Source organism: Meleagris gallopavo, chromosome 5 (assembly GCF_905368555.1).
Source record: "Meleagris gallopavo chromosome 5, MGAL_WU_HG_1.1, whole genome shotgun sequence".
Classification (NCBI taxonomy): domain Eukaryota; kingdom Metazoa; phylum Chordata; class Aves; order Galliformes; family Phasianidae; genus Meleagris; species Meleagris gallopavo.
In genome coordinates this window covers 8831972-8854272 of record NC_139408.1, presented here as the reverse complement: position 1 = coordinate 8854272, position 22301 = coordinate 8831972, and the positions used below count along the sequence as shown (strand labels likewise).

The following is a 22301-nucleotide window of genomic DNA, read 5'->3' as shown; positions in this document are numbered from 1 at the left end:
AACCTCCCCGTGCGCGAGCGCGGCTCGGCGGGTTCGGAGAGCTTTCGGCGTTGCTGAACGCGACGCCTTTATTCTCGCGGCGCGGTGCCTCGGCCCTCCCAACCGCCTCGGGGCCGCACCATGGGTTACGTGCGGCGCGTCCCACGCGAGCCGTCCTGCTCCCCGGAACGGCGGCTCTCAGCATCCTGCCCCGCTGCTGTGCGCCCACCGGGCCCCGCAGCCCCGTGTGCCGGCTCTGCTGGCCGCGTTTCAGGTGGTGGTACCCGAGAAGCGGGACGTCTTTACCTGTACGGCACGCCTCTGTAAGAGCACATGCACATAACGCGCTGCGTATTTCCTCTGTAAGTGCTCTCGTCGTACAGTTTTGAAATGACGGAGTGCAACAGAACCGCGTTGTGGTGGTTTTTCTCTTTGTGTTTCGTGGGCTGGGCCTTAACGCGGTGTATGTAGGCTGGGAGCTTCCCGTCTGAATCGCTGTGGAAGATGGAAGTCGGGGATGTGCCCTCAAACAGCACGAGGCTGTGTTGGTACAGATGGCGGCTTAATTGGGCCTTGTGGGATAAACGTTGAAATGGTTTTTGAGAAACGTATTCCAGATTGATTACATAATTTACATAAACTATTTTCATTACAATAATGAAATAATGTTTCATTTCCTGTATCCCGCTTGCAGAATTATTGTTCTGCCTTACACTGTATGGCTCAAGTAAAGCAAATGCCCCAGCCAGGCTGAAAATGTCCTTAGCCAGAACATCACTTAGTTCACCCTGTGTCATCATGGTAATGTCTGTGTTTGGGCATCATGCTGGGACTCCCTTCTCTCAGAGGGGACAGACAGAGATAATAGCAGTAAATATTCCCCAGCAGTGAGTGCCAGAATTAGCTTTGTAAATGTGTGTTTATCTCTGGACCATCTCAGGTTCAGCAGGTCAGGCTGCCTCTGGCCCACACGCTGCACTGTGCTGCCCAGGGGGGTGGAACTGGCAGAAGCACAGGCAGGGTGCAGATGGTGCTGCTGTGCTGTCTCCCAGCTGAGCTACAAGGTCATGAGCTGCCACTATTGGCTCCACACCTGCACGCACAGCACAGCCAGGCTGAGGGCCTCTGCTAGCGCCTGTGGTGTCAGGGCCTCCTCCTGGGTGCCATCTGTGCTGGGCTTTCATTAAAATGTGAGAGTATATATTTATCTATGCTTATCTGTATAGATACTTGGCCAGAGTGAGTTCAGCAAATGTCTGAGAAGGATATCCAGAAACAGCAGTGATCGATCAGACTCTCTGCCTATTTTTTTTTTTTTGCTCCATTTATCAGCAAATATTGAAGGGGGTTGGACTGTACCTCCATAATGCACATCAGCTGTGTTAGAGGATTTGGAATGGTTGATTACAGGTATTGCTCAAGCTTATGATCTTTCCTGAAAAAGTTCCTTGTCCTGACTCATCCTAAAGAACGTACTGGTGTGCAAAAGAATGGGCTGCTGAATCAGTGACCCCACGTAATGGAGGCAGTGTAGAACCTGCCTTGAGCTGATCCCTTGGCCACCCAAATCCACAGTGCTGTGTGGTGTGAGATCCTCACTGTGAGGAGCTAATGGACACTGTTAGAACAAGTCCTGCTCTGCTGCTTTGGCCTGGGAGAGTACTTCTGAAATGAGCGGCTTTCCTGGTGTGCTTTTTACACCTTTGTAAGTAGACGTCCCTATTGAAATGAACAAATGCGTCCAAGTTAAGGTCCACTTTATCACAGAACAGCTTAGGTTGGAGGGACCTTAAAGATCATCTAGTTTCACCCCCCCCCCCCCCCACCATGAGTGTGGCTGTCACCCATTAGATCAGACTGCCTAACACCTCATCCAGCCTGGCCTTGAGCATCTCCAGGGATGGAGCATCCTCAGCTTCTCTGGGCAGCTGTGCCAATGTCTCATTGCCCTCCTTCCTAAGTCTAACCTAAGTCTCCCCTCTTTTAGTTAATGCTGTTCCCTTTTGTCTTATCACTACCAGACCACATAAAGAGTCACTTCCCCTCCTGCTTGTAAGCTCCCATCAAGTAATGGAAGGCTGCACTGTGGTCTCCCTGGAGCCTTCTGCAGGCTGAACAAGCCCAACTCCCTCAACATTTTTTCACAGGAGAGGTGCTCCAGCCCATTGACCATCTTTGTGGCCCTCCTCTGAACCCATTCCAACAGCTCTGCATCCTGTGTTGGCAGCGCCAGGCTTGGGCACAGTACTCCAGATAGGGCCTCACAATCCCCTCCCCTTTCCTCCCCCCCCCCCCAGTTGATGCAGCCTAGTATATCATTGTCCTTTTGTTTCCAAGAGCACACAGCTGGATTATGTCCAGTTTTTTGTCCTTCCTCTGCAGAGCTGCTCTCTAGGAGTTCTTCTCAGTCTGTAATCATATCTGGGATTGCCTCAACCCAAGTGCATCGCCTTGCATTTGACCTTAAACTTCATTAGGTTCTCACAGGCCTGCTTTTCGAGCCCATCCAGGTCCTTTTGGACTGCAAATGTTAGTGTTTACTAACTTTGGAGTGTTGTTACAGACTTAATGTAATGGCCTTTTAAAATACATGAGCTTTTGTTTTAAATAAAGCTGAAAAGAAGACAGCTTTGTTTTTTTTCCCCCTTACGATTCCATTGGGTTTCCATTAGAGTTCAGGATATTGATCATTCCTTGCCATCATGTGTAAGCTGTCACCTTAGAGTTTTGGGTTAAAACATGTTCCATGTGAATGGAGTCTTTCAGAAATGCTGTCATTGAGTTTCTGAGGATTCTTCAGTTGGTGCGTGTCAAACTGTTTTCCAAATGATAGGGCTCAGCTAAATGCAGGTGAGTTTTCACACACATCAAAAGGCACATTCCTGATATTCAGAGAAATTCTTTAAGTGTCAGGTGTAGTGCACAGACTACAAATAGTTAAGAGGCAGAACTGGTTTTTAGTGTTCTAGTTTGATGATTTTGTTACTCTTTTGCTCTTAACATTTTGACTCTTGCCCTCTTCCTTGATCATCCCCCTGATTTCTACTTCCCACAGTGTCGTTTTTAGCTGCTGCCTCTGACACATGTATGTATGTACCGTAGCATCCCAGCCAACCTGTGTTTGCCTTTCCTTGCCACTGATTTTTCTTCCTGTATTGTCATGTCGCTGCAGAGAAGCAGAAGCATGCCTTCTGCTCTTTCCCCATCATCAGGTGGTCAGTTTTACTCTTCTGTCCTACAAGGAAACAGGTGAGCCTGATAGAGATGTGTGATGCAGGTAACCTGTCCCTGTGCCACAAGGGCTCCTGAAAGACTGAAGGAAACACCCAGGTCCATAAAGTGGGTAATGATCCCAACGGATGGATTTTCTTCTGGAACTGAAAATTCTCTGAAATGCAGGTTTTTGTTAACAGAGATGCTCATAGGTATTCTTCTGAGGTTGGAGTGAGGAGTTGGAGGAAGTTCCTGCCATACAAACATTGATGGAAACCACAGCTAATTTGTCATCTGCAGTTGTTACTGATTAACTCATATCCACATACTTGGTCAAAATTCCTGATTTTGCTGGCAGCCTCAGCAGATATGGAGGATTTGAGTGGACGGTGACCAACAAGCTTTCCTCTGACTCCAGGCCTAACTCAGTTTCTGAACATGCACGTTCTTATTTGCCCAATGTAGCAGTGCTGTCAATGACATCTAATTTGCTGCTTTGGTACAGACTCTGGTCTGAAGCAGAGCCTACAGCTGTGCTGGTCCCTGGGGTTTACCCACAGCAGGGCTGCCATGGAGTGCTGCCGCTCCAGGGAGGTGGGAGCATTGCACTGCTGCCTGCAGGGGAGCTGTTTGTCCCACAGCTGCCACTGATGGAGATTGACCCCACGCTGCCTAACCAATCATTTCTTCTCTAATACGTTCAGGCAGCAGAGGAAGCAAGCACTCATAGCTGACTGCACAGTGATGGGAAAAGAAGTGCCGGAACATGAGCTAAAGACATAAAGTTCTGTGTTCTTACTACTCACATGGAGCTGTGCTATGTTCTGGCAGTGGTAAATTTGTGTTCACGTGTTGTTTGTGAAGGGATCAAATTCTGACAGTGAATGAGTCTTGAAGGGAGCTGCATTACCATCAAGACAGCGCATCTCTGGAAGATTGGGAGGGCTGAAGTACTGCAAAAAGAGTAAAGTGGAGCCTTGGGTGGGACTGCAAGCCTCTCCTCAGGGCGACACATGTCTTTGTGGCTTAGTGGTGCTGCCATGCTGCACACAGACATGGTGCTCATGCACTTGGCACTGCTGTCGGGACTGATTAGGTTCTTCTCAGCTGGGTGTGCAATGCTTCCTGCCATCAAGAAAACACTGCTGTGGTGTGCTATTAAATTGTGTGTCTTACATGTCTTTAACGGCTGGTCTGGCTGAATCCAGCTGTTAGCAGTGTCTTCTGCAGAGGTTTTGGTCTTTGTTTCAGTCTTGTGTCCATCCTATGGACATGGCTGCTTAATTATGTCCTGGGTCCCTTTGCAAGAACAGGAAAAAATATGGGAAGCGAAGATGATAGAACAAAGCACCAAGAAAGTGAGAAATGCCTGACATCAAGGAGCTTCTCTTATACATTATAAAAATCCAATTTTTATATATTTTTTTTCCAATCCACGCTGACCAATTATAGTCTGAAATCAACATTGTAATGCAACAATATAATGCTGAAAGAGACAAGGGCTGTTGAAGGAGAAAGAAGTCCATGTCTTATCTCTTGAAATGTTTGATCAAAGCATGGACAGGATCTAGATGTCAGTTCTGACCTTCCAGATTTCAAAGTTATACTGGGAAGGACTGTCATACAGGTACAGCTGGGAACAGAAGGAAGCTTTGTGAGAGCCTTCGTTTTGTCACATCTGTATTTCTGACTGTATTTCTGATTTCTAGCACTGCCTGATGCCTTCATGCAACTGCTGATCTAATCCTCAGTCCTGTAACACACAAAGTTTCTGGGCAGCTCTGTTTTTCAGTCCATACCCACCACTTTTTGCCCTGAGACCCGTCAGGCTGCAATGCTTGTTAATTATCAGTTGAAGTGCACTAAACCAGAATGCTAATCGTAGGTAGTAATTGTGTTTTTTCACAAACTACTTATTAATCAAACTGCTTGGGGGAAATGATACTGATACTGACAGTTGTATCAGTTCTTAAGGGACCTAATTGGATAGTGATAGGACAAGGGGGAATGGTTTTAAACTGAGACAAGGGAGATTTAGGTTAGATATGAGGAGGAAGTTTTTCACACAGAGGGTGGTGATGCACTGGAACAGGTTGTTCAAGGAGGTTGTGGATGCCCCATCCCTGGAGGCATTGAAGGCCAGGCTGGATGTGGCTCTGGGCAGCCTGGTCTGGTGGTTGGTGACCCTGCACACAGCAGGGGGTTGGAACTGGATGAGCATTGTGGTCCTTTTCAACCCAAGCCATTCTACGATACGATATACTGCAGCCAGAACTGAACTTGGGATCCAGGTTTATCAATCAGGAACACAGCTTCCTAAAATTCCTTAGTGAGATATTAACAGGTACGGGGTTGTGTTGTTGGCCACTTCACTTTTCCAGGTTGGCTATCGTCTGCTGTTTTTGTAAGCACTGCAAAATTACAGTGGTTTTGCACATCATTAGAAGTGTATTAAAAATAAAAGCAGCGTTTATTTTTAAATTAAGTAGATGGATGTTATTTCAAACTTCCTGTGCTGTCTGTGTGGCAAGGGTGAGCAATCACAGGGTTACCTCATGTCTGGAACAGCCTTTTTCCTGTCTGTCTTTCACGGTTCTTTCACCTGGCACTGCTCAGTCTGTCTTCTCTCTCCTTGCATTTTGTAACCCTAACTTTTCCTCCTTGGCTTCTATTAATAACTTTATTCTCTTTCATGTTACCGATGTCCTAAGTATCAGCCTTTTTTCTTCTTCTCTCTTCAGGAGTTTCTGCTGCTGTCACTACCGGTTTTTTCTTTGTCCAACAATACAATCTTATAATAATTCTATCAATGCCAAATTCCAGTTTTTGTTTTCCAGCTGTAATTGCCACGTTCTCAGCGACGTAGGGTCTCAGTGTCCTTCATGCTGTCTTCAGCTGCCTGCCTTCCCACTCCTCCAAACCCAATTTGTGCTGCATGGCACCATGCCCTCTGCCAGTGCCTGCTTTTCTTTCAGTTCCATCCCACCTGCTGTTTTCTAGTTGTTCCATTCCTGATTTTCAGCCCAGACTCCTGTTTTCAGCTGCCATATAGAGCTTACATAAAATCTTCTCTTTTAGCATGTCATCTTTTCTGCAAAACAGGTGACAGCACCAAAAAGAAGATGTCTGGTAATGTGAATGTTAGTGGGGGAAGGAATACAGTGTTAGTTGCAGGAGCCCTCTAACATGCAGCTTCATGAGATCTTCATGAGAAATCCTCCCCCCTATGCTTCCATGTATCTAAGTGTTAGGAACTTAGTGTGTTAGATCATACGGTTTTTCCTGTTTGGAGAATTTTAGATAAATATAAACATATATTTAAAAAAATTAATAAAAGTTAGTGTTTGTGTACCCTGGTGGGTGGCATGTTTCACATTTCTGGTACAACTTTCATCAGCAATACACTGAACAAGCTGCTTTCTCTCTGTGCCTGATGGTGCGAGACTTGTTTCAGTGTCCTCTCTTGTGACTGCCTTTTGCTTCCTCCTGTTTTCAGTGCAGGGGGTTCAGGCTTCAGCTATTTTCTGTCTCAGGCTGGTTTTTCTCTGGGTAGCATTTCAACCATCTTAAAAAGGTAAGATCCTCTCTGCATGAATGCCGTAGGAGTATCCTGGTGATCAGTCATGTCGGGTACGCAGTGTGTATTACAGTCCTTTAAAAAATCTTCCCAAATACATTGATGCGTGTCTTTCAAAACTACAACTTGCACCTAGTCTGTAAAGATCTGCAACAGCTCACAGAATCAAGTCCTATGTTTTCAGTTCAGTGAGTACCTCGTGACTGCATGCATGTCTTCCTGTAGGACAGCTTTTGAGATGAACTGGAAAACGTGGATCTTGTTTAGTGACTGCAGAGATTTCAGGCCAGGGCTGGTGTGTTTTCCTAAAAATGGCCACTTTCAACTGCTTTTTAACTAGAGGTGTGGGATTTGAGGATGATGAAGGAAGACTTTCTCTTCCAGGTTCTTGCGGACAAGTTCCTGGCACACAGAAGGTTGAAGTAGCTTAGGGAGAGAAGCTGGCGTGACTTGGAGTGGAAGAAGGGTAAAGACATTTGCTGGAAGCTGGGAAGAGACCATCATATAAGGCAGTTAGCAGAAAGGAGAGGAAGCAGAGTGAATAAAGGAGCTGAGGTAGGGAAGAGACTTCAGTTTGATCAAAGCACATTGGCTTCCAAACAAACAAAAAAGCCATGAATTAATAAAAACATGATAGGAAGTGATTTCCATGATGAGTGATGTACCAACAGCATGGTGATGTTGTTCTAAAAGTACGCCGTACCAAAATGATTGGATAACCAGAGACTCAGAGCATTGTCTCTTGGAAGTGATCTAGATGCAGAAGTTACCTGAGCCAGCCCCTGCTCCAGGCGGATCCGTTGAAGCAGGTTGCCCAGGGCTGTGTCACATCATCTTCAGCACCTGCATGGATGATGGAGAGTCCATAACCTTTCTTGGCAGTAGCCCCAGTAGTTGGCTATTCTAATTGAACAAAGAAACAAAAAGTTTATTTTGTGTGATGTTGCGTCAGCAAAACAATGGATTCTCTGAAGGTATCCCAATCCATTTCTCTACAGTGTTACCCACCTTTTCATTGCCCTTATTCCCTCCCCATGCTCTTCCTCAGACCTCATAGTGCCTGTCCACTTAATTTGTCTTCCCTGCTAGGGAGTGAGAAGGGACCTTTAGAGGGAGCAGCATGTCCTTTAGCTTGAGGGTATTCCTCCCTGCACAGATTTTGGGTTATTTTGGTGACAAGGGTGGCATGAAGAAAAATGTGCTGGAAATTTGGTACTGTGACAGGGCCACCTGAAGAAGAAAAGTGTCTTTGAGGAGAAGGGATGGAGATGAGGTAAGTTAGTAGGAGGGCGGAGGGTTGGGAGGAGGATAGATTGCAAGGGGCATTTTGAAAGGGGTCAGAATTGAGGAAAAGCAGCAACATGGTTATCTGCATTAAATCTATTTTTTTTTTCTTACAAAATAGCCATTGAGCTTTCAAGCAATGTGTTTTGCTAAGGCTCTTGTGTGGCTTTGCTTCTTCTGTGCTTCTCAAAATTTAAGAAAACAGCATAAATTCTGGAGGGAGTTCCTGTTTCTATTTTGAAGACAGATTGTGCGCTAACGATGCTGAGGGCTTCCTAAAAGATGCTTTGCTAGGAGAGGGAATTCTCAATAAAAAAACCCAAATGAGAGGCCTTCAAAGTCCAGTCCCTGCTAGAATGATTTCACAACACCATCAAAGAGAGGCTCTGTAGCCTTTCTTCTCTGTTGTATGAAACAATCTGGTTGATTTGCAGCCTACCTCCACAAGGTGTCCTGAAAATTGAGTGAATGGGAAGCGCTGTCAATACAGAACTCTGCGTTAGCAGTTAAGAGGGTAAATAAACTTTGTTCCCCACTAGCATCTAATACCATAATTACTTAATTAGACTTGCTACAAGCTGGCAGTACCTCCAGAGAAGCAGTCCCAGCAAACTAATCTGAGATAAAACTTTTTAAAATTTATTTATTTTGCTAGTTTGTTTCTTTAACTGTGTGGGTTTTCTGTTCTTAATCACCACAGGATACTTGAATGCTGAAGAAAGGGCTGCTTCCGTGCTTGCTTAAGCCAGTCCTGTAGCTCTTGCATGGTCTCCCATTTGTGGTTTATGAGCAAAGTGCTTTCTAGGTGAGAGTTCTCTCCCTGTTTTAGGAGAGGGGGGTATCGATGGGGAACAGGGAGCAAAGCTACTTGTCTAAAGCCACTAAATTGGAGATGGCAGAGCGGCTCCTTCTGTCATGCTGGAAAATAGAAACTGTTGCAGAGTCACTTGGATCTACTTGGAAAATGTGACTTGGATATACTCTTCGACTACTGAATCAGTGTGCCAAACCTTATAAATACTGCTGGCATCCTGTAGGCATAAGTCCTAAATGGTCTACTTTGCTTTCACTGTTCCTTAGTTTTAACTTAGTGTATGTGAGTGTCTCCTTGGTTTTTGAGCCCACTGATGAGTTTGCTCATTCAAAGGCAGATTTTCATAGCGTAGAAGAATAAAAAACTATTTAGAAATTTAACCAGAAGTAAATTTGAAATCCTAGATTATTCTCCTCAACCTTGAATTACAACAAAGCATGTCACAGAACCATAAGATTAAGAGCCTTGCTTGTTTATCTATACTCTTCTTTTTGAAATTATCTAACTGCCGATTACTGTAAGAACTCCACTAAATACATTAGTGAAAAAAAAGAAAATGCTTTAATGCTGTGTAGCCTACAGTGCAATTTCATGTGATCTTTTTCATTCATGCATCTCTCTGTATGTGACTCATTTTTTCTGAGGTGTAAGCCAAGATCTGAGTTAGTAGGATGCAGTGATGTGAATTTGCTTTCTCCACTAATACTAAAAATTAGTAGCATCCTTTCAGATTCAATATCTTAATATCCCATTGGAAGCCCTGGGTGAAAAATTAGTATCCAGAGGAATGGCTGGTTCTCTGAGATACCTACAGAGTTGTGCCCAATCACTTAGTAATCACTGTCTGTTATTAACACATTTTGTTGTAAGATCATTTATTAATTTAGGTATATATCCTTATAGGTAGTTACATATAAATCTTCCTGGACCATTCAGATTTGCTAATCAAGTATGTGTTTCACCAGTATGTGATCCTGAACTTCTTGCTGGCACTGGAGTTGTTGATAGACTGAAAGCTCTGCTGTTGTTATGGGTGACCATGAGTGAATCGACAACTTCATTTTAATTTTGGGAACAAAAAGGTATCATTATTTGTACCATCATTGACACAATTTTTTTCATTTTTCATTGACAAGTTCTTTACAGAGAGAGTGGTGAGGTGCTGGAACAGGCTGCCCAGAGAGGTTGTGGATGCCCTGTCCCTGGAGGTGTTTAAGGCCAGGTTGGATGGGGCCCTGGGCAGCCTGGTCTGGTATTAAATGGGGAGGTTGATGGCCCTGCATGTGGCAAGGGGGTTGGAGATTCATGATCCTTGAGGTCCATTCCAACCCTGGCCATTCTGTGATTCTGTAATTCTTTTTCTTTGCATGTGTTGTGGTTTAACCCAGCTGGTGGCACCACACATTCATTTGCTCACTCCCTCCTTCCCAATGAGATGGGAGATAAGAGTTGGAAAAGAAAGAAAAAGATAGAAGTCATGGGTTGAGATAAAACTGGTTACTAAGATAAAGACAAGGATAACTGTTATGACTATATATAAATATGAGTGCATGTAACACATGGTGCAGAAGCAATTGCTCATAACCTCCTGATCAGTGCCCAGCTAGCTCCCGAGTAGCAAAAGAGAGAGAGATGAACTGCCATTCCCTTCAAAACTCCTTCTGTTTGATGTCCTATGGTATGGAATATCCCTCTGGACAGTTTAGGTCAGCCATCCTGATTCTGTTCCCTCCCAGCTCCTTGTGCCATTCTCTGAGAGTGGTCTCAGCTCTGTATGATGCTGCTTAGCAGCAGCTGTAAACTTCAGTGTGTAATCAACATTGTTTTTCTCCTAGAACCGAGTCACAGCATCATACACTCTGAAGAATACAGTTCGGTCCCAGCTGGAATAAAGACGATATGTTAGTTCAAGTTCAGTTTACTAACTGCTACCTGAAGTTCTTAATAGCTTAATTAATTGAGATAGCAATACTTAACTATTTCAAATAACTTTTTTTTTTTCCCCATTGGATTATTTTACAGTTCTCTCATTCATTCATTGCATCATCTGTGTGTGGAAGGTAACAAAAAATGTTTGTAGCGGTTGCATAAAAATCCAGTTAATCTTGGATTGTATTTAACTAGTTCTGCTTCAGTATTTAGATTTTGTACTGATGTCCTGTGAATGCTTTCTTTTTAGGCAGACAATGTTACTAGCTCAGATAAACCGAGACTCTCAGGGAATGACTGAATTTTCTGGAGGAGGAATGGAGGCCCAGCATGTGACTCTCTGTCTGACAGAAGCTGTAGCCGTGCAAGGTGAGCATTCAGTTGAAATGTATATTATTGTGTCTTTTCTGTTAGAAGGTCAGATAAAACTCTAAAACTCAAGCAGTGTATTCTAAGTGAAGAATCTAACGCAAATCAGCAGATTACTCTTAGCTGAGATGAAGTTCACTGATTTAATTAAGAGAGTGATCTCTTAATTAAGGTAATAGGAGTATAAACGTATCAAAATAGATACTCGAAAATCTGACAATTCTCACAGTGGTTTTACTGTTTTATACTTTGTAACTTCATTATGCACCAAAACAAATTTTAAACTATTTAAATTTTAAAATAGGTTGGTGATTTGAATTGGTTTAAATATGGTATTTTCTGGCAGCTTTGGTATGATTTTCACTGATAAAATCTTTTGCCTAAGTATTTTAGTCTAAATAGATTTGCATATACTAATGGTAGGTAATAGTGTACAAAATAAAATTATTGATACAAATAGATATCATTATTTCACTGTTGGGACGCATTACCTAATTAATATTTTCCCTAAAACCTAAACTTTGCAATCATTTATTCAATAACACAGCTTTTCTAGTTAGAGCAAATAACATTTGGCTGTCCTGTTTATGGAGCTAGGTCTTGAACATCTGACTACAGTATATCTTCAAGGTTGAAAATGCAGAAAACCTACTAGTATTTCTAAAATCATGGGTTGTAAGGGATGTCATCATTTTTGGAGGTGCTTAACTGGTGATTTTTAAAGTTTGATGCTGATAATTGTGAATATGAGCCTTTTGCTTTACTAGATGGTGACAACATAGAAAACATGGAAGGTGTAAGTTTGCAAGCAGTTACCCTTGCTGATGGCTCCACTGCATACATACAGCACAATTCTAAAGGTAGGTAAATGACTGGAAGTTGATTTGTATTGACATTGTATTCCTCTCTTTATTTGTATTCCTCTCCTGTCTTGGGTTGTAAACCCCTCTGAGTAGTAAAACTGGGGAAAATCTTCACAGTGTTTTCAAAGCTGTACTCCCAATTGGGGTATTGCAGTAATAATATCAGCTAAATATTTATTTCCAGTACTAATAAGATGCAGGTATCAAATGCAGAACATAAGTCAAACACAGAAGCAAGATACTCTTCATGCTTCAAACCCAAATACCAACATTCTGCCTACTGGATAGGTAATAAAATTTAGTGTTCTGTATTGAGTGTATTTATTTCAACCATCATGCCTCTTACCATTTTTTTATCCTAGAGTTGTAAAACCACTGTTTCTTTGCCCCTTACTATACTTCAGCTTTAGCAAGCAGTGTATGTCTGTGATATTGTACTGATATTCTGTCTGATCCAGGAAGTATGTGCTGTGTGTTTAAAGTAGGTTGTGTCACACTTTAGATTCTTTAAAAGTACTCCATGTATTTCAGATGGTAAATTAATGGATGGCCAAGTGATTCAACTAGAAGATGGTTCTGCAGCCTATGTTCAACATGTACCCATGACTAAAAGTAGTAAGTGTAATAATACAAGAAATATATTTTGAAGTATTTTATTACTGATAGATACAGACATTAACTAATCAGTAATCATTTTAAAAAGCTTGATTTCTTATTATTTTGCAAAGAATCTTGAAGAGAGAATTTTTCTAACATGCATTTTTCAACTTCTTGTCAAAGCATTGTAATTCTTTCTAAACAGGGGACAGCTTGCGTTTGGAAGATGGACAAGCAGTTCAGCTGGAGGATGGAACTACAGCATTCATTCATCACACCTCCAAAGGTAAATGGCTTTTGAATAATGATTTATTATTTTGGTTTAACAGAACTTCAGCAGTACAAAACATGATACTGTATTTAGACAATTACGTAATTTAGTGTGATTCCCATTGTAGTTTATTTTGTTACTTCTGCTTAGGGGCACCTAGAAATTACTGAAATTAGTCTGATTCAGTTCTTTATTAGGACATCACAGAGCAGTTATAAGCAGAATTTAAAAAGCACAGCTGTGTATTTATTTTTAAAGCTATGGATATCAATAAAGTAAGTAAATGCCACATTAATAGAGCAAGTAAGCTGTTGTACAGATTTCAGCCATAATTGTATGTAGAATTAAGAAGAGAAAGCAGTTAAGAATGAATCAGTCAATCCCTTTTAAACTAAAGAAGGTAGAGACATGACATACATTTCAAAGATCATCTCTTGATGATATTGTCTTTAAATAGTAGGGCTGAAAATGTGATGACTGATGCTCAAAAATGCAAACATTCATTTTAAATTATAACCTAGATTGCTGCAGAAGCTGATTATTCTCATCTTAAGAGCAATCCTATTTCTTTTGAAAAAGTGAACAATTAGATATTTTAAAATGTGACAAAAATTACATTCCACTGCCAGCAACACTATCCAGAGTTTATTTTACATCTATTTTTACACGATTCTGGTATCAGAGTCAGAGCCATACATTCTAAAATCAGATGTATGTGTTTTCATATGTTTTCATTTTATTATGGATAATGAGTTGGAAGAATATTTGTGGTCGTGATTTCCTTTGTTAATAAAGCTAGACCAGAATTGAATAGACTAGAATTGGTTTTGCACTTCTGCAAGTGTGCAGAAGATGTAGATGGTGTTGTCTTGAAAAAATGTTAATCTGCTATTCATAGTGGTATTTTAATTGGTTATATTTCTCATAAATATCAGACACATATATGGCTTTTGGAGACGTTTCCTAAGCAGCAGTAGTTTCTTGTGTTACTTACAGACATTGCTATTCCTTTTCATTTGTAACATGACATAATATTATTTCTCAGACAGTTATGATCAGAGTGCGTTACAAGCAGTCCAGCTGGAGGATGGAACTACTGCCTACATTCACCACGCAGTGCAAATGCCACAGTCAGATACCATTTTAGCCATTCAAGCTGATGGCACAGTGGCTGGTCTTCACACAGGAGATGCTGCCATTGACCCAGATACCATCACTGCTTTGGAGCAATATGCAGCTAAGGTATGCTGAATGACAGTTCATCTGTCTGTAATGTTTTAATGACATATCACATGATGCTTGACAGCAGAAGTCCACTGTGATCTAAGAAATAAAATGATAAGAGAGATTTCAGACTCTTTTAAGAGAGAACACCGAATTGCCACAACAGTGCCTCACTGTATGGGTAGCTCCAGTGTGTGCTCTTACATAAAGAGAACAAGAAATTGAACACCAATATGATGTGGAATCAAGCTGATGTGCATAGTGATTTGGACAAGTAAATAACTATTTTCTGTAAAATACATAAGATTAGAGAAGAGCCTCTTCAGAAGACATAGTTTGGAAAGAAGGACAAAGTTTAATTATTCTTAACAAGAGACCACTGATGATTTATTTTTTTTTCTTGCATTGAAAAGAGTAGGGCCTGTTATCTTCAATAAGGATATTACATGATAATAAAGTGCAAGAAACACAATTAGACAGCTAATGGATTTAGAGAAAGCTTCTCTGATCCATGCTTTTAATAACAAAAATGTAATCTGAGGCTAAAAATTCATATTCTCCACTTCAGTGGACTTCTGTGAAGTGTGGTCTAAATATACAGTGATCAGTGCAACTTTCATGACTTAATACTTTCTGAGTGTTCTGATTCCTAGATGACTGCTGTCAGTGCTTGTATTGGTTTGGAAAGGAGTTGAATTAATTTTATAATTTGTTCTCAAGTGTTACTGTGAATTGTCAAATTTTGGGAGAAGGCCAGTTAGGGTGATTAAATGGCAAATACACCATTCTTTCCATTATGTTTGTGTGCTGTAATTGAAGAAAACATAAGAAAGCCTGTCAGACTGTGTTACATTTAGCTGTGCCTTAAACTTTCATTATGTAAAAAGGTAATTCAAGGTTAGCTGTGCTGTAGCAACACGCTTTTATGCATTGCCTAGCTGTTATTTCATCTAGGTTTAAATCAATCAGAACTTTGTCCTTTTTAATAAGGAGCTATGTTAATACTAATTTGTTATAAAAGTACATTTCTGTTTTGTGGAGAAGAAGCAAATATATTTGCTTTTTTCTCCTATTCATCTCAACATGTGCTTTAGAGTTCTGCAATGTGAATTAGTATTCTGAAGTATACTTGTGTATACCTAGGAAAAACCTACTTGTTTTCTTAAAGCTTTCATTTCAGCCTTATCCTGAAACATACTGCTAGAACTTCTCAAGGAAAATCAGTAAAAGTGCATTTCCAAGTACTGAAACTGCATTGTGTGCAAAAGCAAGTAATAGCTGAATTGTTACACCCCTGTTTTTCTCTTAAAAGGAGAAATGTGGTTTTATGATTCTACTCCATGTCCATGTAGACTTCATAATAAGGCAATGTATACTTTTAATAGCAGGTGGTTTAGGACATTGAAAAAAGTACAGAAAGGGGCAGCAATGATGACCAAACAAATGAAATATATGAGGTAAGGATATGAGAGAATTTTATATGATTTTAAGTGGCACAGAGTAGTGACTTGTCATTGTCTTTACCAGTGTAAGAACTGGGAAGCATCAGATAAAACTCTCAGGTCACAGGTTCAATGACAACAAGGAAAGGATACTTTTTCAAACAGCATAAAGTTAAGCCATGGTACTAGTTGTAGAATGTTGCTCGTACTACTTATGTCCCTAGATTCAAAGGGTAATTAGAAAATTCATGGAAGAAAAATGTATCTGGGGCTATTAGGTAGGAACATGTGATTTCTAGTTCAGGAAGTTCCTAAGCCACAAATTGCTTGGAGACTAGGAGAATATTTCTGAAATGTATCACTAAAAGAAGACCGCAGAGAAGCTCACTGGAATTGGTGGAGGATATTCATTTTTCATCATCTCTTACTTCTCTTTTAGGCATAGTCAACATGTCTTGCAGAGCGCATGTAAAGGCTAATTGGAATCCTCTTAATTTTAGACTTAGTCAATGCTACCTTCCTCTCAAAGCAATCAGGAAAAAATAGATTATTGCTCTCAGAATGCATAAAGTCAGAGGACGTGTAGTGGAATTGCAGATAGGAATTGTGACTAAATTTAGGGGCACCAATCTCAGCCTTGAGTGTAAGAGGGTATTGTGAATGTGAGTGCTCAACACAGAGGCAACCATAGAAGTGGGAAACTTTGTAAGGTATATTTTAAATTAGTGTTTTTTACTACAATGACTATTGTTCTGAGTTAATGCATTTGAGAACATATTCAGTAATCACTTCAAATATTCTAGGTTCCTTGAAAAGCAGAGATACCTTTCTCTTCCTATCAATTGTATTTAAAAATAAACCTTAAGAGCAAGACACAAGATACACAAGATACACAAGTCCTCTCTTACCTCTTGTAATTTTACTATTTTGAATTAAGAAGTGACACATTGTCACTTTGATTCTAAAGGAGCTGAGGTTTTTTTTCTCTGAGAACTCAGTATTATCAATTTTTAATAATTTAATATACTTTCCTCTGTTTTTTCATCTAGCATATTCAGTTTTTGCATTCTTTTTGATGTCATTTTAAGACAGTCTTGAGATGCTTACCTTACCTGTTGTATAATGCAGGTGCTGCAAGCAGAATTTTCATGTAAACTAATGTATTGTAGGATAACCAGCTTTCAAGAGGGAGCTAGAGAGCTATGAAAGAATAAGCATCCAGGAACTGTCTGTCTATAAATCTGTCTTTCAGATGAATAAAAATAACCTATGTTTTTCCCATATCAACCTCATTTTTCAGGTGTCTATTGATGGAAATGACAGTGTTAGTAGCACGGGAATGATAGGCGAAAATGAACAAGAAAAAAAAATGCAGGTATGTAGCACAACACAAAATAAATATGTGCATGTTTCTTCAGTCTTCTCTGTGCATAGTCTGACTGTCTAATCTACTAGTCTGTAGATGATGCTGCTTCAAGTGAACCCTAAAGAAGCAGAGAAATATTTCCAGTTCTTTTTCTGCTATCATGTTGTTACATAGAAGTATAAAAACTTATTGAGGTAAAGGTATTAACTCAAAAGTTCTAAGAGTAATGGAAAGTATAGGTAAAAGTTATGAAGTCTCAAGCCTTTTTTACTTTAACCAGGAATCTGTAAAATCCTAATTAGGAACAAGAGCAAAAACTAATAATAAAACCCTATGCCCTCACATGCTCATGTGACAGGTTCAGAAATGACCAAGTCATTGCACTGAGAAAGATTTGGTCATCAAAGAATCAGTGTTCTTCCTTTTTGTTTAATTTCAGAGGTGATGAAGTAGATGAGGATGGAAAAATATCTTCTGAGGTAAAACATGTTACATTACCTGTGAAAGAGGGAATTAGAGGCTCACCTCTGACAATGACTTCAAAATCCTGTCGTCTTAATTTTTTTTTTAAAGTTAGGTCCCACAATATTTAAAACAATGACAATCTACAGCTGTCTGAATGACATGCTTGTGAAAGGAGAGAAGGGCTAGTTTAGAAATTATCAATAGTATTAAAATATATTCCATAAATATAAATCAAGAACTTCTGGAGTTTTGTACAGTTGTAGGGTGGAATAGGGATACAACTCGATCAAAATGCAAAATTCAAAGAAGAATAGAATCAGATTTTGTTTGGCTTTAACTAGAAGTAAAAACCTATTAAGCAAAACAAGCTGTTACCAATATCCAGTTACATATTGATTTTGTCCTCAAGTCCAAAAAAAAGTGAATCTGCAGGTTCTTTATCTTGCATTTCATATGGCAGCACATATGGCTGTATGGAAGTGTGCTGATCTTATGGAGCATTACGTGTTCCAAACAAATAACCGAAAAAGATCTGATGTTTCAACAGGTGTTAAGGCTCAAATACTGACATCTCCCCCAGTAAGGTGACTTCATTTGGCTGAGCATGGAAGTGAGGGTCACAGAGCTATTGGTTGTTTCTGAAAATATTTTCAGTGATTATTTCTTGGTGTGATTACTTGTAACTCATTTAGAAATAATGTATTACTTAAGATACTTTATCTAAATTTGAAACTAATTCATTAAATAAGTGTGTATTTATAAATTCTTCCTACAAAGACCAAAGTAACTGAAGAACAGAACAGATGTTATGCTGCTGAGTAGTCATTCAGACCATTTGTGTATGGTTAAGGTTTTCACCAAAGAAAAAAATAAAGCATAAAAACCTTTTTGTGATTTGTACAGGTGAGAATAAAAGCCTTTGTGTGACCTAAAGGATATCATGCATTATTTTTTTTCACATCTGTCATACCCATCTGTTCCTATGAAAATCAGAATCATATGACTGCTGTGTATGTGATATAAAAATCCTACCTGAGATCTTAGTTACCTTTGTTGTTCTTCTGTGTTACCTGTCTGAGCTAAGTTAGGATGCATTTGTGATTACCTTCAAAATAAAGAGTTTCTGAGTTTTTGTCTACTTAATTGGAGGACACCAGTTCTCTGAAAGAAAGATTGAATTAGGGAACATTTGAATAAATTGGGCATATGCACACATCTACTGGACCTAATGAATGTGCCCATAAGTGCTGATAGAGCTTGGTCACGTCATTGCGAAGCCACTCTCGATTTTCTTTGAAGGGCCATGGTGTTCAGGGGAAGTTTTTGAGGACTGGAAGAAAGCAAATGTCATTCCTGTTTCAAGAAGTGTAAGAAGGAGAATCCGGAGATCTACAGATCTGTCAGCCTCACCTGAGTCCTTAGCAATTAGGTGAACAAATGATCTTACAAGCCATTTTCAGACATGTTAGCAGTTGGGAATAGTCAGCGTGGATGTAAAAGGAGAAATAATGCCTGACCAGCCCGATCACCTCTTATGACAAAATAACAACCTTTGTAGTTGTGAGAACAGCTGATATTGTTTATTACTCAGATGAAATGAGACAACAGGAATCTGAGTTTAATAAATAGAAGTGGAAAGTCATGAACCTGAGAAGTATAACCAGTGGACTGGTAGAAACTGGAGAGCAACTGGCTGGAAATGAGTTCTGTGGAAAAGGACCTGGGGATCCTGGTGAACAACCTGACTGTGAACAAGCAACGTGCCTGTGGTAAAAAAGGCCACATGTCAGCAGATAAGGGAGGTGATCTTTCCCTTACACGCAGTGCTGGTGATACGCATTGGGAATGCTTGGTCCAGTTCTGAGCTCTCAGGAAGGCATGGACATACTGGAGTAAGTCTAGTGAAGGACTGTGAAGATGATTAAAGGCTTGGAGTCTGACAGACAAGGAGAGGCTGAGAGAGCTGCAACTATTCAGCTTCCAGCAGAGAAGGCCAGGGGAAATTTTACCAATAAGTACAAATACCTGATAAAGATGACAGAGCCTGACTCATAGTGTGCACAGTGGCACGACAAGAGGAAATCTGCATAAACTGAAATACAGGAAGTTTCATTTAAACTTGAGGGGGAAAAAAAACCTCTTGCTTCTGAGGATGACTGGATGCTGGCCTAGGTTGCACAGGTTGTGGTGTCTCCATCCCTAGAGATACTCAAAGCTCAGCTGGATATTGCCATGAGCAACTTGCTGCAGCTGATTCTGCTTTGAGAAGAGAGGTTGTATTAGGCTGTCCCATCCCACTGATGCTGTGGCTTGTTCTTTGACAATATAAAATGGAATTGGATTATGGAGAAAAAGGAAGTAGTTTGAAAGAAAGAAAGACTTGTAAAAGTCTCAGTTACTTTGTATACAGTTGTATCAACATGTTTACCTTTGGTCTTCTGCCTCTTTTTTCAGTCTGTAAGAATGTTCCTTGATTATTAGTGTACAAAAAAGCCTTTGATAGGGATCTAAACTGTATCATGAAGCTATTCTGTATATTTTCCTGTTGTGTCATGCAAGAAAGCAGAGTAGAACCTAGTTGCAGTTGCACCCATTAGTTTGATCAAAATACATGCATCACTGACAAAGTACAAAATGCTTTCCTTCATTTTTAGAAAGTGCTCATTGTATAAGTACATTTAATTATTAGTTGGCCTTTGTGTGAACTTATCTTTGAAGGTGGTCTGATTTATAGCTAACCTCCCTTAGGAGCAGAGCCAGTGCCTTAGATGTGTAATCTAAGCCTCTTCCTTTCTAGCACTCATCTTACTGCTTTACTTATTTTTCAGATTATTTAGTCTTTGTTATTTGACTAATTAATGCATTCATTTAAATGTTCTAGCTCTAAGTAAAACTCATGCTTTTAATTTCTTTTTTTGAGTGCTACGAAATACGTCATGTAGCAAAGAGAGATGAAAGGAAACCTGTTAGAATCAGCTTTGACTGCACAATAGCTTGTGACTTTCTTGATCCACTGTACTTTTTTAATCTTTTTTTTTTTTTTTTTTCAACTTCAGATTGTCTTGCAGGGACATGGAACAAGAGTGGCTGCAAAATCTCAGCAGAGTGGAGAGAAAGCATTTCGCTGTGATTATGATGGCTGTGGAAAACTGTACACAACAGCTCACCATCTTAAGGTGATGAGATGTAAAATGAGTGTTGTTAGTTTGCAGGCGTGATTTTTTTTTTTTTTTTGACAAATTGTGAGCTTTAAAGTGATGGAAATTAACAGAGAAACAACTGCAGTGTGCTGTTTTGTCAAATGTTTATTTGGTTGGTCTTAAAATAATCAGTTGTGCCAGATGTTCAGCTGATTTTTCTTAGTGTTCTGACATATTTGAAAACAGAAACTGCAGTCTAATAGACTCCAGTTACTGACTAACAAAATATACTCTTAGTCTGTTAATGTTACATAAAACGTGCAATAAAACTTGCAAAAGAATAAATGTTGAGTCTAAATGATGCTTATGTACTGGGCAGATTGGTGTAGATGCAAACGTGGCGTCATGGTTGACCCATATATTGCCAGCATGTAAGAAATCTCTTGTTGAGATAGTTCCTATCAGTAGTATCACAGAAATTCTGAAATCCAGAGTTCACTAATCTACATGTATGCATGATTATATGGGAATTCTGATTTCTGAAAGATTTTATTATCTTAAGTCTAAATCTTCAAAACAGTTGAACATGCCAAGTGAAGAGATGGAACATCTTTTCTTTACAGGTAGCAACTTCTTGGTTCCCTCTTGGTTGTTATTTTTTAATTTATTTTTTGTTTTAATTTAGTAAATAAATTACTGTAGAGCTGTATTCCAGTTTAGATGTGGAATACAGGTGATCACCTGGGGATGAGGTAAGCTCCTTTCAGTGGAGCCCTGTCTGTGACAAAACACTGTGGAATCAGTGAGGTTTCATGCAATATAATAGGATCTGTAGAAGTGCTCAGTGTAGTCAAAAATCAGAGAGAAGGCTCTGAGGCCTGCCTCCATGCTTTCTTTAATTTACCTCTGTGTTGTTAATTCCACATATATTTACAGAAATGTCTTTTGTAAAACTGACTTGAAAGGATTAGGCTAGACCTTAGAAGAAAACGCCTGTAGTTTTAAGGAAAACAGTGCTACCCTATGTTAATTTTTATCACTGACTTAAAAAGAAGACATTTAAATGTGAATCTTAGGAAGAGAAATAAAATGTATTGTCTTTGAGAATAAGGTTTTTCTGTGCTGAAGTAATCAGATGCAACATCTTGTTAAATGAATGTATCGGATGTCTTGGCAGGTACACGAAAGGTCACATACGGGAGACAGACCATATCAGTGTGAACATCCTGGATGTGGTAAAGCTTTTGCAACAGGTGATCCTTTGTAGACTGACTCTTCCTGCTTTTTAGCATTTGTCTGTATAACTTTATGGTACCACTGTTGCTTTTTCTTAACTACTAAGTATAGATCCTGGTTGGGAATCCATTTATGAGAACTGCAGAAAAAGGTGTTTTAGCTAGTGCAGCATATAGAAAAGACAGAGGATTTAACTATTAGTTTCTGAAGGGGTAATGAGGTGAAACACTTGGCACTTTTTGTTGGTCTTCACCTGTCATGCTACAGCCAGATTTTATCTTGAAAAATATAGGCCTTCTTAATATGAAACTAGTAGTGTAAGTTACACAAGGCAACAGAAAAAACTGAACCTGCTGGCTAGAGGGATCCAGATAATGTTCTGATCCGAAGTTGAAAAGAACTTTGGAAGCTGCTTGAAGTGTTTTTTATCACATTGTATCAGGGTGATGTTTCTCATAAAGCGAACACTGTTTTTTGTACAGACGCATCCATTCGTAAATGATAAACTACCTGAGATTTGATTTGATGGTTG

The 22301-nt window shown here is 39.9% G+C and overlaps 1 protein-coding gene across 5 annotated transcripts in view; it reads left to right on the top strand.

The window, feature by feature from the left end:
* The window catches only part of ZNF143 (zinc finger protein 143), a 32747-nt gene that overhangs the window by 593 nt on the left and 9853 nt on the right, over nucleotides 1-22301 (top strand). For 2 of the 5 annotated variants that reach the window (XM_085224154.1, XM_010710929.4), the window contains 8 exons: nucleotides 11047-11165; nucleotides 11933-12025; nucleotides 12560-12643; nucleotides 12831-12911; nucleotides 13942-14138; nucleotides 16863-16937; nucleotides 20450-20569; nucleotides 21711-21786. In XM_085224154.1, the coding sequence (XP_085080280.1) occupies nucleotides 11054-11165; nucleotides 11933-12025; nucleotides 12560-12643; nucleotides 12831-12911; nucleotides 13942-14138; nucleotides 16863-16937; nucleotides 20450-20569; nucleotides 21711-21786 (838 nt within the window). In that variant the 5' untranslated portion in view covers nucleotides 11047-11053. Of the gene's footprint in view, nucleotides 1-6501; nucleotides 7325-8753; nucleotides 8859-9832; nucleotides 9950-11046; nucleotides 11166-11932; nucleotides 12026-12559; nucleotides 12644-12830; nucleotides 12912-13941; nucleotides 14139-16862; nucleotides 16938-20449; nucleotides 20570-21710; nucleotides 21787-22301 lie in introns of those variants that run through there. The other 3 variants (XM_010710930.4, XM_085224155.1, XM_085224156.1) reach the window with 3 other exon arrangements.